This window comes from Balaenoptera physalus, assembly GCF_965194825.1.
Source record: "Balaenoptera physalus genome assembly, chromosome: 3".
Taxonomy (NCBI): Eukaryota; Metazoa; Chordata; class Mammalia; order Artiodactyla; family Balaenopteridae; genus Balaenoptera; species Balaenoptera physalus.
In genome coordinates, this window is record NC_138890.1 from 20,799,736 (window position 1) to 20,814,965 (window position 15,230).

Here is a 15,230-nt window from a genome sequence, read left to right on the forward strand (position 1 = left end):
TAGGTCAGTTTTCTTTTTTTTTAATTAATTTATTTATTTATTTATGGCTGTGTTGGGTCTTTGTTTTTGTGCGAGGGCTTTCTCTAGTTGTGGCAAGCGGGGGCCACTCTTCATCGCGGTGCGCAGGCCTCTGTCGTGGCCTCTCTTGTTGCGGAGCACAGGCTCCAGACGTGCAGGCTCAGTAATTGTGGCTCATGGGCCTAGCTGCTCTGCACCATGTGGGATCTTCCCAGACCAGGGCTCGAACCCGTGTCCCCTGCATTGGCAGGCAGATTCTCAACCACTGCGCCACCAGGGAAGCCCTAGGTCAGTTTTAAACAAGCTGACCTTAACTGCCTAAAGGACCGCCTAGTGAAAGCTTCAAGTATAGAGTTGGGATGCAGATCTGAAGCCTGGGGAAATACTAGCACTGCGGATATGAATTCAGTTTACCGATGACAGTTAAAACTCAAGAGTTAATAAGGATGGAAAGAAGGAGGAGAAGGAAAAGGAGAAGGAGGAGAAGAGAACATGAAAGTCAAGAACAAGATAGAGGGCTTCCCTGGTGGCGCAGTGGTTGAGAATCTGCCTGCCAATGCAGGGAACACGGGTTCGAGCCCTGGTCTGGGAAGATCCCACATGCCGCGGAGCTACTAGGCCCGTGAGCCACAACTGCTGAGCCTGCGCGTCTGGAGCCTGTGCTCCGCAACAAGAGAGGCCACGACAGTGAGAGGCCCGCGCACTGCGATGAAGAGTGGCCCCCGCTTGCCGCAACTGGAGAAAGCCCTCGCACAGAAACGAAGACCCAACACAAGCCAATAAATAAATAAATAAGTAAATAAGTAAGTAAGTAAGTAAATAAATAAATAAATAAATAAAAGAACAAGATAGATAGTTACTACAAGGAAGAATTTTCCTGCACCAGACAACCATAAAATTAAAAACTAGTATCCACTGTATTACCAGGTCACTAATGACTCTGCTTAGAACACGGTTAGTGGAATAAAAAGAGAGAATGAGAAATTTCAGTGCGTTCAGAAATGAGTGGCCATCTGGAAGTGGAGAAAGTTGACGATTCCTCCAAGAGTGGTTATGAAGGGAAGGTGTGAGGAAGACAGAGTCATGGGTAGGAATTTTAGGACAAATAGGTTTATTCAAATATTAGTTCCCTTCAGTACTATAAAGAGCTACACTAATTCTATGCTCTAATAAACCAAGTTAAGAAGAATCTTTTTAAAAACTATTATTAGGGAATTCCCTGGTGGTCCAGTGATTAAGACTCCACACTGCCACTGCAGGGGGCGTGGGCTCCATCCCTGGTCAGGGAACTAAGATCCCACATGCCTCACACAGCGGCAAAAAACAACAACAACAACAATACTCTAGTCACCATCAATACCATATTCTCCTGGTAGCTCTCTTCCATCTCTGATTTTCTCCCATCTCTTTCGCACACTCACGTCTCCTCCTTACAGACCTCAAATGTTGGCTTCCTCAGAGCCACCTTTTTTCTCACCGTATATTTTATCCCAAGGCCATCTCATCCATGCCCTACCCGTGGCTTTGACTAATATCAACAAGCAGATGTTACCTCTAAGTTATAGATGTTCCAGTGCTCTCAGTAAATGAGAACACTATGTATGTACTGGTAAAGCTAAAAACTTGCGAACCAGCCTGAGATATAGAAACCTTTGACTTCATTCTCCCTCACTCCCCATTATCTGTCCATTAGCAAATCATATAGATTTTATCTCCTAAATAGTTCTTCATTCCCTATTCACAACTATAATCTCACCATAATCCCTGCAATGACCCTTTTGATTATCTCCTCTGATTTATTTGTGTCCCCCTCCAAATCATTTTCCACACTGCACTCACAGTGAACTTTAAAAAACACAAATCAGATCACATCTCCCTCTGCTCATAGCTCTTCAATAGTATCCTATTATTCTTAGGAAAAAATACAAAATTGTTAATGAAGTCTACAAAATGCTGCATGATTTGACCTATATCTATTTCTCCAGCCTCATACTGTACCACCTTCCATCACTCTATGGGCTGCAGCCTTTTCAGGGGTTGAACATATACTACTTTCTGTGCTTGGAACCATCTGCTTTTTTCCCTGGTTAATTCCTACTTGTCCTATCAGGTCTCAGATCAAAGATAATTTTACTAGCAAAATTGGCCCTGACTACCCGTGAACCAAAAGTCCAGGTTAGGTACCCCCACTAATATCACTGACTGTATGTACATCAATATTCTGCCTTGAACACACCTCTCAGTTAACTAATTATCTATTTGTCTGATTACTTGCTGGTGCCTTCACCCTTTAACTGGACTCTAATTATACACAAAGGGAAGCAAAATGTTTTGCCAATTGCTGGATCCCAATACCTAGCATAGTACCTATAGAATGTGCTTATTACTTGTTGAACAAATGGCATAGACCCAACTAGTGCATATAAAGAATACCACAATGAGTAAGAAACCATCAGTCTCACAGGCATAGGAAGGGTAGAGGGGGAGGACTAAAAGAATTTTCTACTAGTAGAATTTAAATGTCCAAACACGTCACGAAGTTTGATATCATTTTCTTTAAACAGTGAGCTATAAAGGTCTTTGGGCACGTCACTATTAATATTCAAAATATAAAATAAGGGCTTCCCTGGTGGCGCGGTGGTTGAGAGTCTGCCTGCCAATGCAGGGGACACGGGTTCGAGCCCTGGTCTGGGAAGATCCCATATGCCGCAGAGCAACTGGGCCCGTGAGCCACAACTACTGAGCCTGCGTGTCTGGAGCTTGTGCTCCGCAACAACAGAGGCTGCGATAGTGAAAGGCCCGCGCACCGCGATGAAGAGTGGCCCCCGCTCGCCACAACTAGAGAAAGCCCCCGCTCGCCACAACTAGAGAGGGCCCTTGCGCAGAAACGAAGACCCAACACAGCATAAATAAATAAATTTATACAAAATATAAAATAAAATCCAACATACTACTTGTAGCAAGTTATCCTACAGATAAATAGACATGAATACATGAAACACATAGTTATTCTTTATAGCACTGTTTTGTACGCACACACACATGTGTATGTATATACGTATATATTTTATGTATAATCTTTCTAACACAAGATTAGAAACAACCTAAATATCCATCAACAGGGGAATGGTTATATAAAGTACACCATATTCAAAAAGAGGAAAATTATGGAGCTGTTTAAAAAAAAAAAAAAGTTTTCAATGGAAAAATCTCCAAGAAGTGAAAAAACTGTAGAACAGGGGCTTCCCTGGTGGCACAGGGGTTAAGAATCCGCCTGCCAATGCGGGGGACACGGGTTCGAGCCCTGGTCCAGGAAGATCTCATATGCTGTGGAGCAACTAAGCCCATGTGCCACAACTACTGAGCCTGCGCTCTAGAGCCCGTGAGCCACAACTACTTAAGCCCACGCGCCTAGAGCCCAAGCTCTGCAACAACAGAAGCCACCACAATGAGAAGCCCGCGCACGGCAACAAAGAATAGCCCCCACCCACCGCAACTAGAGAAAGCCCAATGAAGAGCCAACACAGCCAAAAATAAAAATTAGGGCTTCCCTGGTGGCGCAGTGGTTGAGAATCCACCTGCCAATGCATGGGACACGGGTTCGAGCCCTGGTCTGGGAAGATCCCACATGCCGCGGAGCACCTAAGCCCATGAGCCACAACTGCTGAGCCTGCACGTCTGGAGCCTGTGCTCCGCAACAAGAGAGGCCGCGACAGTGATAGGCCCACGCACCGCGATGAAGAGTGGCCCCCGCTCGCCGCAACTGGAGAAAGCCCTCGCACAGAAACGAAGACCCAACACAGCCAAAAATAAATTAAAAAAAAAAAAAAATCCAGAAAAGATAAAATACATAATAACAATTCATTAACGAAATGCTCAAAGGTAAAAAAGAATTATTACTAACGGAAACTGCAAGTTGATAATTCCATACTGTATTTTATCATGTATAATCAACTGCAAGTATTACCTTTCATTTTTGAGTGTGTGTTAATCAACGGATCAGAACAAATCCTGCAGGGCCACCAAGGGCGTCTCTTGAATTTTGCCCAGATGAGATCTCCAACTTCATACTTCAGCGGCGTAGCCTTTTTCTTGGGCTGACACTTGAGACAGACAAAACATGGGGCATCAATAAAAATCAGAACCTTTTGAAACAACATATCATCTTTCCACTAGCCTTCTGAGAAAGCATTACCAATGAATACTAGATAAAAACACTCCAGCTTAACCACAATTACAAAATAAGTACAATTAAAAATTACTTTGTCTTAACTATTTATAACACAGCCCTTTATACAGTCAGTAGTAGCTCTCAATTTACATTTGCTTTACATAAGTAAACTACCTACATTCTAGGAAAATAAATAAGCTATTTCAAATTTTTAAAGAGCTAAAAATTGAAATAATAGATAAACAGAATCATCCCAAGGAAAAGATATCTTTGCCCAAGTCCTTGGATCACAACACAACAGGGGTGGGGGGTGGGCGGTTGGGAGGGGAAGAAATTTAACAATGTCAAGAGACTCTGATCCCACTAGTGTTATATGCCAACTTTATCTCAATAAACTGGGGGAGGGGGGTGGGGAGACTGTGGTCCCTTCTGCAGGTGATACTCTACATCCTTCTCAAACACAGACATTCTTATTAATTAATTAACAATAATGGCCTACTGAAATAATCCTGAAAGCTACAGGCTAGATTCTTGCAAAGTCAGCACAACTGACTTATATTTTTCCCAGGACATGCAAGAGAGGCTGCATCCAGAACAGTCCACTGCCCAACTCCAAGGAATACCATTCAAGCACAATACAATATGAATCAAGCTCCCTGGACATATCCAATGCAGAGACCCTGGCTGCATCTTTTCTCCAAAAATAATACCTAATTAATCTGCAATCCAAATGCTTCCATCTCAGCTCTAAACCCATACCCATGCCTTTAACACCGCATCAACAATACAGAGGTCTCCTGCCCTGAGAGGAAGATGGCTTTGTGTTTAGTAGGACTGAGCTCCCCCCCACCCATAAAGCACACAAAGGAGTTCACATGTGCTGAGCTGTTTCTGGGTAGCTAAAAGCAGCACCTAAGGTACTTGGACAAAGGACAATCTACTCCATTTACTCCAAGGGGGCATACAAATATTATGATTTTCTATAAATGCCATGTCCTGAAAAAGGCTTGGTGAGTTCCTCAGACTCAGTCGTCCCTCCTTAATGCCCAAAACAGTACCACCTAGTACATATTAAGCATCCAATAAAGAATATGCTGAATGAATTGACTGAAATCATTCAAATAAAAATGATGAGTAATACCTGGGGCTCAAGGATATCAAAGTATTGGGCTCAATTCAATGATTTGTAAGTTACCATTCAACTTTAAGACTGTGCATTCAGAGAGAAGTAAATCTCACAGAATACCCTTATTGAAAAAATAGTGTCATTAGTTCTTCATGTATATAGAGTTTCTAGGAAATGAGACAGAAACTACAACTTTTAAAACATTTTTTTTGAAAAGCAAGCCCCAAGGGGCCATTTTTGCCTGTTATCATTCTGTAAGTTATCAGAAAAAAAAATTACTTCAAAGCTAGTTGGCTTTGAAACTTTAAAACCATGATACCAAGATGGGATAGAAAAATCTTTTACATGCTCCTGTAGTGAAAACTACAATTTGAGTAGGTTCCCATAAATTTCTGATATAATCTGATTTGTAATCATTTACTTGGCAATCATTGATAAATATGGACTTATTTATCTGAGTCCTAAACGACTTTAAATATACTACCATTTACTTGATGTTTGCTATATACCAGGCACTGTTCCTCCTTTAATCCTCTTAAGGTCGATACTATATTATTACTCCTATGTTACTATATACCTATAGTCATATAGTTATGTAGTAGGTGGCAGAGATAGGATTCAAACCTGGGCAGTCCAACTCAGGATCCCAAACTCTCAACTACTATCCAATAACAATAAAACCCCATGATTATTACATGCTTTATGACAAATTCAGCCATAATCAATCTATAACATGATACTGGTTCTGTCTTTGCCATATATTACTACTACAAAGTGACTGTAGTAGTAATATATCAGGAATATATCAGTGATCAGGAAGTAAAGCCATAAAACTCAAGGCTTCAATAATACATGGATAAGAAAGACCACGAGTGGTACCGCTTAAAGCCAGAAGCCAGAATCACACAACCACGCAAAGCAGTAATGAGTTGTCTTCTGACTCTATCACAAATTGTGCCACCTTAAACAAGTCAGTTAATTCAGCATCAGCACCCTAAGACATAATAAAACCAGGAAAGAAACACTTGCTCTACCATGAACCATGAAAATGAAAATAACTATTAATTCTACTCCTAATATTTTAACCCAAAGGAAATAATCCAAAAAAGTAAAAGAACTGTAAAAAGATATCTAAAGCAGTTATTTATGACAACAAAAAGTTAACATCCTAGACAACCTATGGAATGAGAGAAAATATTTGCAAACAATGTGACTCTATATTCCAAAATATACAAACAGCTCCTACAACTCAATGACAAAAAACAAAAAATGGGCAGAAGATCTAAATAGACATTTCTCCAAAGACACACAGATGGCCAACAGGCACATGAAAAAATGCTCAACATCACTAATTATTAGAGAAATGCAAATCAAAACTACAATGACGTACTATCTCACACCAGTCAGAATGGCCATCATTAAAAAGTCTACAGGGACTTCCCTGGTGGTGCAGTGGTTAACAATCTGCCTGCCAACGCAGGGGACAAGGGTTCGATCCCTGGTCCGGGAAGATCCCACATGCCGCAGAGCAACTAAGCCCGTGCGCCACAACTACTGAGCCTGCACTCTAGAGCCCGCGAGCCACAACCACTGAGCTCGCGTGACACAACTACTGAAGCCCACGTGCCTAGAGCCCATGCTCTGCACCTCCACAACAAGAAAAGCCACCGCAACGAGAAGCCTGCTTACCACAACGAAGAGCAGCCCCAGCTTGCCGCAAGTAGAGAAAGCCCACACACAGCAATGAAGACCCAACGCAACCAAAAATAAATAAATAAAAATAAAATTAAAAATTGGAAAGAAAAAAAAGAATGGATCAGATTCTACATAAAAAAAAAAAAATAATATGTCTGCCAATGCAGGGGACGCGGGTTCAAGCCCTGGTCCAGGAAGATCCCACATGCCGTGGAGCAACTAAGCCCATGTGCCACAACTACTGAGCCTGTGCTATAGCGCCCGGGAGCCACAACTACTAAAGCCCACACACCTAGAGCTTGTGCTCCACAACAAAGAAAAGCCACCACAATGAGAAGCCCATGCACTGCAACAAAGAGTAGCCCCCACTCACTGCAACTAGAGAAAGCCTGCATGCAGCAACAAAGACCCAACGTAGCCATAAATAAATAAATAAATAAATAAATAAACAAATAAGTAAATAGTCTACAAATAGTAAATGCTGGAGAGGGTGTGGAGAAAAGGGAACAACCCTCCTACACTGTTGGTGCGAATGTAAATTGGTGCAGCCACTATGGAAAACACTATGAAGGTTTCTCAAAAAACTCAAAATACAGTTGCCATATGATCCAGCAATCCCACTCCTGGGCAAATACCCGGAGAAAACTCCAATTTCAAAAGATATATGCACCTCAGTGTTCACTGCAGCACTATTTACAATAGCCAAGACATGGAAGCAACCTAAATGTCCGTCGACAGATGAACGGATAAAGATGCGGTACACATATAAAATGGAATTCCATTCAGCCATAAAAAAGAATGAAGTAATGCCATTTGCAGCAACCTGGATGGACCTAGAGAAAGACAAATATCATATGATATCACTTATATGCGGAATCTAAAAAATGATACAAATGAACTTATTTACAAAACAGAAACAGACTCACAGACATAGAAAACAAACTTATGGTCACCAAAGGGGAAAGGGGGGGGTGGATAAATTAGAAGTTTGGGATTAGCAGATACAAACTACTGTATATAAAATAGATAAACAAGGTCATACTGTATAGCACAGGGAACTATATTCAATACCTTGTAATAAACTAAATTAGAAAAGAATCAGAAAAAGAATGTGTGTTTGTGTATAACTGTATCACTTCGCTGTACACCAGAAACACAACATTGTAAATCACCTATACTTCAATTTTTTTAAAAAAGTTAACATCCAACAAGGGACCTGTTAAACAAATTATGCTGAAAACTCCATGAAATATGCAAAGTGCAGATGAAGTTATGGAATACTGAAAATGTAATACACAGCCACACATATGATATACCAACTATTTAGAAACTATGCCAAAACTATGATAAAAAAAATAAAGTCACTGAGAAACACAAATAAAAAATAGTTTCATTAAATTAAAGGTATAATGGGTAAAGATTTTCATAAACCTGAGACATTAATTTCCTCCTTACTATGTAATTCATTTACCAGGATGACCAAATAAAACAATATATACAAACCTATTGGGGAAAAATGTCTATACAAATACATATTATTAATGAAGAGCAACATCCAAATCCAAGTGACCTTAATATATAAAAAATTAGAAACAGGCAAGAAGTCCAGACCAAAGTGAGGCTTCCAAACATGAAAATAGAGAAAATAACAACAAGGGAAAATTAAAGGTGGAAAAAAAAGCAATATGACTCTTCTCTTCAGAAGAGCTTAAAATCTCACCCGGGAAAGAAAAACTCCAAAATAACCCTTGTAAAGCCCATAATTCAACTAAACACCTGCATACAAAGCTCAACAAGAAACACAAAGATGAATTCCTGATCCTAAGGCACTTGGAGAATATCAGGGAAGACTACAGTGAAGAAATGTCATCTGAGCTTAGACTGGCCGGATAGGCACATTTCAGAACAGCTTTCCCTAATATCTCTATGTCCAGTTAGATGAAACATATTGGTGCTAACTCCCTGGTCGGGGAACTAAGATCCCGTATATCTGCGGGGCGTAGCCAAAAAACAAATTATAAAAAAATTACAATTTAAAAAAAAAATGTTACACTAGAAAATATTTAACACAAAAGAAGGCAGTAACAAAGAATTAGAGGAACAAAAATACAAGACATAAAAAACAAAGAGCAAAATGACGGATATCAATCCTACCTTATCATTATTTACATAAAATGTATATGGATTTAAAATTCAAAGGCAGAAATTGACAGAAAAGATTAAAAAAAATTACACAACTACACTGTCTAGAAGACACACTGCAGATCAAATTCAAAAAAGGGACTGAAAGTAAGAGGATGAAAAAGAAATAACATGCCAACAGTAACACACGGAAGGAAGTAATAAAAGTGGGGACATTACTACTGATTCTATACTAATAAAAAGGAGTATGAGAGCGGTAGCAACAGTTGTACACCAACAAATAGGATAACTCGGATGAAACAGACCAAGTCCTAAAAACACAAAACCTACCAAGACTAAATGACATAGAAACAGAATATGTGAATAGACCTATAACTAGTAAGGAGACTGATCAGTTGTGAGTAATCAAAAAATCTCCCCACAAAGAAAAGCCCTGTAGGGACTTCCCTGGTGGTCCAGTGGTTAAGGTTCTGTGCTTCTAATGCAGGGGGCGCAGGTTAAATCCCTGGTCCGGAAACTATGGTCCCGCATGCCGTCAGGCGTGGCCAAAAAAAAAAAAAAGCCCTGGACCCAGTGGCTTCCCTGGTAAATTGTACCAAACATTTAAAGAAGAACTAACACCACTCCTCAAACTTTTCGAAAAAATCTAAAGAGGAATAAACTCTCTAACTTACTCTTTGAGGACCGCATTACTGATACCAAAGTCAGACAAAGAAAAAGCTATAGACCAATATCCTTTTTTATAAGTATTTTTATTTATTTATTTATTTTTGGCTATGTTGGGTGTTCATTGCTGCGCTCAGGCTTTCTCTAGTTGCAGTGAGTGGGGGCTACTGTTCGTTGCAGTGCGTGGGCTTCTCATTACAGTGGCCTTTGCTGCAGAGTACAGGCTCCAGGCATTCAGGTTTCAGTAGTTGCAGCTCGCGGGCTCCAGAGTGCAGGCTCAGTAGTTGAGGCACACTGGCTTAGCTGCTCCGTGGCACGTGGGACCTTCCCGGACCAGGGCTTGAGCCCGTGTCCCCTGCACTGGCAGGCGGATTCTTAACCACTGAGCCACCAAGGAAGTCCTAAACCAATATCCTTTATAAAGACTGATGCAAAAATCCTCAACAAAATTCAGCAAAACAAGTTGAACATCATATTAAAAATCCATAATATAAATATCAATCACTATTTTGAACAGCTGAAACTAAAATAATGCTATTATGTCATTATATCTCAATTAAAAAAAAAACAACCAAAACAAAACACCATGACAAAGTGGGATTTATTACTGTAACACAGGACTGTTCAACACATGAAAACAGATAAATTTAATACACCACATTCACAGAATGAAGGATAAAAATCACATGATCATCACCACTGATGCAGAAAAGGCATTTAACAAAATTCAATGCTCATTCATGATAAAAAAATACTCAACAAACTAGGATTAGAAGAAAACTACCTGGGACTTCTCTGGTGGCGCAGCGGTTAAGAATCCGCCTGCCAGTGCAGGGGACACGGGTTCGATCCCTGGTCTGTGAAGATCCCACATGCCGCGGAGCAACTAAGCCCATGCACCACAACTACTGAGCCCGCGCACCACAACTACTAAAGCCCGCGTGCCTAGAGCCCGTGCTCCAGAACAAGGGAAGCCACTGCAACGAGAAGCCTGTGTGCTGCAACAAAGAGGAGTCCCTGCTCGCCACAACTAGAGAAAGCCTGTGCACAGCAACAAAGACCTAACACAGCCAAAAATATAAATTAATTAATTAATTAATTATTTTTTTTAAAGTGAGTATAGTAGAGAAAGGTGCCTGAGGACTAAGTCCTGAGGGGTAGAAACTGGTAAGGATTCTTTTTAAGCTCTGCTAGAATTGCTTGGCCAACAGATTCTCCAAAACTCCCTGGCTTGGGAATGGGCACTAAATTTGGGACAAGGATAGCATATCAGAATTTAGTCACAGAGTATTACATTTCAAAGCTATAGTTCTTAAAAAAAAAAAAAAGCTATAGTCCTCTAAGCAACTTTCAGATTACCAGTTAATCTCCCACATATCCAGATTTTGGAAAGGGGGTACACTTTGGCTATTCGAAACAAATATTCTGGTACAATGGAAGTGTCTCTTCCCCCAACATTTATCCATCATGGTGTCATGAACTGTTAGTCTATTCAGAAACTGGGTACACTAACAAATTTGGTTTCATGAAAGCTATGGAGTTAACCCTAGGTTCTAGGGAAGGGTCACAGACCAACCTTCCTCTCTGCCTCCCTTGGCTCTGCCTTCAACCTTTCTAAGCACAAGTGAAAATGGAACCCACTTTTAATGTTTTATTACTGTGTGTTAGAAACATCCCCAGCTATTTTCTTTTTTTTTTTAATTTTTGTTTGTTTGTTTGTTTTTGTTTTTATTTTTGGCTGTGTTGGGTCTTCGTTGCTGCACGTGGGCTTTCTCTAGTTGCGGCGAGCCAGGGCTACTCTTTGTTGCAGTGTGCGGGCTTCTCATTGTCGTGGCTTCTCCTGTTGCAGAGCACGGGCTCTAGGCACGCAGGCTTCAGTAATTGTGGCACGTGGGCTCAGTAGTTGTGACTTGCGGGCTCTTGAGTGCAGACTCAGTAGTTGTGGCACACAGGTTTAGTTGCTCTGCGGCATGTGGGATCTTCCCGGGCCAGGGCTTGAACCCATGTCCCTTGCATTGGCAGGCAGATTCTCAACCACTGCGCCACCAGGGAAGCCCCCCCAGCTATTTTCAATTGAAGCATTCATAGTCATGTGTGAGTGCTCAAAATCATTCTCAGGTCCCCAGCCCTCTTCAAAGATAGTTTAAAAAAAAAACCAAAATAACTCTCCAACCCAGTCTCACAACAGTATTTCATTCAAGTCAGAATTGAAGAGGGTTAAAAGTGCATCTCAACCACATCACACACTGAGTAACTGCTAAGTAAAATAACTGTACTAAGTATAGTGATCTAGCCAGCTACATTTGGTCACAATAAAACTCAGGCACTTTGCTGAACACTTAATACTTAATACTGAATTATCTCTGATGTCACAGTAGCTTCTAAGAATAGAGTAGGAGTGTGTTTTTCTCCATATCATGCATGCAAAAACTGAGGCAGAAATTAAGTCATTTGCCCAGGTTCACAAAACTAGTACTAAAATTTCAATGCAGGGAATCAAACCTGACTCCAATAAAAATGCTTTTAACATTGTACCAGTCTATTCCCAGAAGATAAACAAGAATTTTCTTTACACAGGATTCTACACTTTACATATGAATTTCCACAATATTTAAATATAACTCACATCCCCCCAAATATTTTGGAAATCCAATATTCCCCTATCAAGAACAACTAACTTAAGGGAATTTCCTGGCGGTCCAGTGGTTAGGACTCGGGGCTGTCACTGCCAGGACCCGGGTTCAATCCCTAGTCAGGGAACTAGCAAGATTCCACAAGCTGCACAGCGGGGCCAAAAAACCAAACAAACAAACACACACACACATTAACTAACTTTAAAAAGTCTATTCACACAAGCAAAGCCACTGAAGCTGTTCTGCAGCTGTCAACACATTTTCTGGTTTGCCAAGAGCCTTTTCTTCAGCCATGGAGGGCAGTGACTAAAATCTCAGAAACAAGCAACTATACTTCAATTAAAAAAAAAAGAAAAGAAAAAAAATCTCAGAAATGATTTGAGAGAACATGGCATACTTTAGAAAAACAGTACTTTAAATGTAACTTAATCTCTTCACTTTTTAAATGATGGAAGAAACGGAAATAATTTACATGTTGGATACAGACTTGGCTAATTACAGAACACCTATACGTTTGAATGCTATACGGAAATTTTATACATATATACTAAGGGAAAAGGCATGTAATACAATGATCTCAAATCTTACAGAGATACATTTTCATACACAAACATACACAAAAAATGTCTGGAAGGATAGAGGTCAGAATGATAAATGGGTCTGTGGATACTGTCAAGTGATTTTTGGCTTATCTACATTTTCTAATTTTTGTACACTGAACAAGTATTATGTGCACAGTTTTTTTTAATGAGATAATACATATCACAAAACCACCTTTTTAACCACTTTAAAGTATCCAATTTCATGGTTTTTAGTATATGTTGCATAATATTTTAAAGTAAATTTTAACACACATTTCCTTTGAAGGGAAAAATAAAAATGTATAGAAATGCAGCAAGACAGAATTTCCTACCACAGTGAGAAAAGTGCACCAAAGAAATAAGCATTATAATCCTCTGAACTGCCTGCCTTGAAAAAAATCTGAAAGTGCTTTGTCTCTGTGCCTAATTTGTATCATCTGTAAAATGGGGACAATTAATAATGCCTACTTCATAGGGCTCCTGGAAGTACTGAATAAGCTAATATGTAAACATTATTAATATGTTAAGTACCAGTAGCTGGTAATGTGTTAGCACTATAGGTGTTAACTTACATTATTTCAAAACCCTGATATCAGAAACTTGTTCTTCTTCCTCTATTCAAACCTGATTCTACCCTAAGTTGCAACATTTAAGGGTTCTATTTATTTTTTATGTTAATTATTAGTATAAAGGTATCATTTTAAGAGCACAGTGTAATGTTTAAAAACCTAGGCTCTCTGAAATCATACTTCATAAAGTTATAAAGCGCCTAACACATAGTTACAACTCAAAAAGCAGCTGCTGTAATATTCACTGTATTTCTTTGAAAAGGTACATTTATTTAAACTACTTTAAGGATTAATATGGCAGTATAGGCACTTAACCTCCATTTAACACTATGTTTACAAAAATATTTCAATTTCCAAATAACTGACCTAGAAATATTTAAATAGTAACACAATTCCAATGCTGTTACATGATTTATATGGTATTATAACATTCAAAATGAATGTCCTCTCTGAGGGATAAACTATCCCAAACAGAATCTGAAAGACAGAGGGACCAAATGACTTGTCCAAGACTATGAGATAAAGCAGGGTAAGAAGATAAATACCTATACTATTCTGTGCATTTGCAATTCACTAAGTCTTTAAAGTCTTAATCCCTTATATACATTACATTTGCTTATAATTAAATGAGGAATTATACACACTGCCAGAATAGAGAAATGCATGGGCTTAATTTCTGCTATGCTCTTAAACCACCTGTGAGACTCTGGACAGTTACTTTACCTCTCTGAGCTTGTTTCTTTGCCTGTGAAAGTAGTATAATAATGCCTCCAATTTTGTAGCAGGCTGTTTCAACTGAACAACTCTATTTTTAATCGAGTACAAATTATCAAAAATAAATGATAGCTATGGGGGTCCAGTGATTAAGAATCTGCCTTCCAATGCAGGGGACGCGGGTTCGATCCCTGGTCAGGGAACTAAAACCCCACATGCCACAGGGCAACCAAGCTCACGTGCCACAGCTACATAGCCCATGTACCTCAACTAGAGAGAAGCCTGCGCGCCACAATGAAAGATCCCGAGTGCCGCAACTAAGACCTGACACAGCCATAAATAAATAAAATAAATAAATAAATATTTTAAGTAAATAAATGATAGCTATTTTTAGTCAGTGATTACAATTCTTCTACCTTACAAGAATTGTGATTTCCTTTCCCAGTCTCAACCCAAAACTGCAAAAGAAATATTCAACTCCAGAACAGTATAAAAAGTAAAATACTATTTTAAGCATTTGCATTACTCCCACCTCACTCACAGCCACATAGCCTAATAAATGCATGTGTGTATTCTAGTTGTCAAAGATCTTTTAACATCCATTATATCATATGAATCTCAAGAACAACCAAGTAAGGTAGGCAGCACAGATTTTATTATCCCATATTTACAGCAGACAAGGAAACAGAGGCTCAGAGTGACCCTGTCAGAAGTCTAGAGGCCTTTAAGAAAAGGCAGGGATTAGAGGCCAGCATCTTCTGAACCCTACTCCACCACACCAACCACAGAACAAAAGAGTGAACTAGAGTACTTGAATTCTCCTCCCACCAATCCTCTCTACCTGGTAGATGGGAGTCAGAGCTAGGTCTATTAACTTGCACTGAGAAGAAAGGGGGATCTGAGACTGAGGTAAGA

The 15,230-nt window shown here is 39.7% G+C and overlaps 1 protein-coding gene across 14 annotated transcripts in view; it reads right to left on the minus strand.

The window, feature by feature from the left end:
• The window catches only part of NSD1 (nuclear receptor binding SET domain protein 1), a 134,050-nt gene that overhangs the window by 75,685 nt on the left and 43,135 nt on the right, over nt 1–15,230 (minus strand). For all 14 annotated transcript variants that reach the window (XR_014261491.1, XM_082453427.1, XM_082453428.1 and 11 more), the window contains one exon: nt 3,986–4,121. Coding sequence is in view for 13 of the 14 variants with exons in the window: in XM_082453427.1 (XP_082309553.1) it covers nt 3,986–4,121 (136 nt within the window). In the remaining variant the exon portion in view is untranslated. The remainder of the gene's footprint in view (nt 1–3,985; nt 4,122–15,230) is intronic.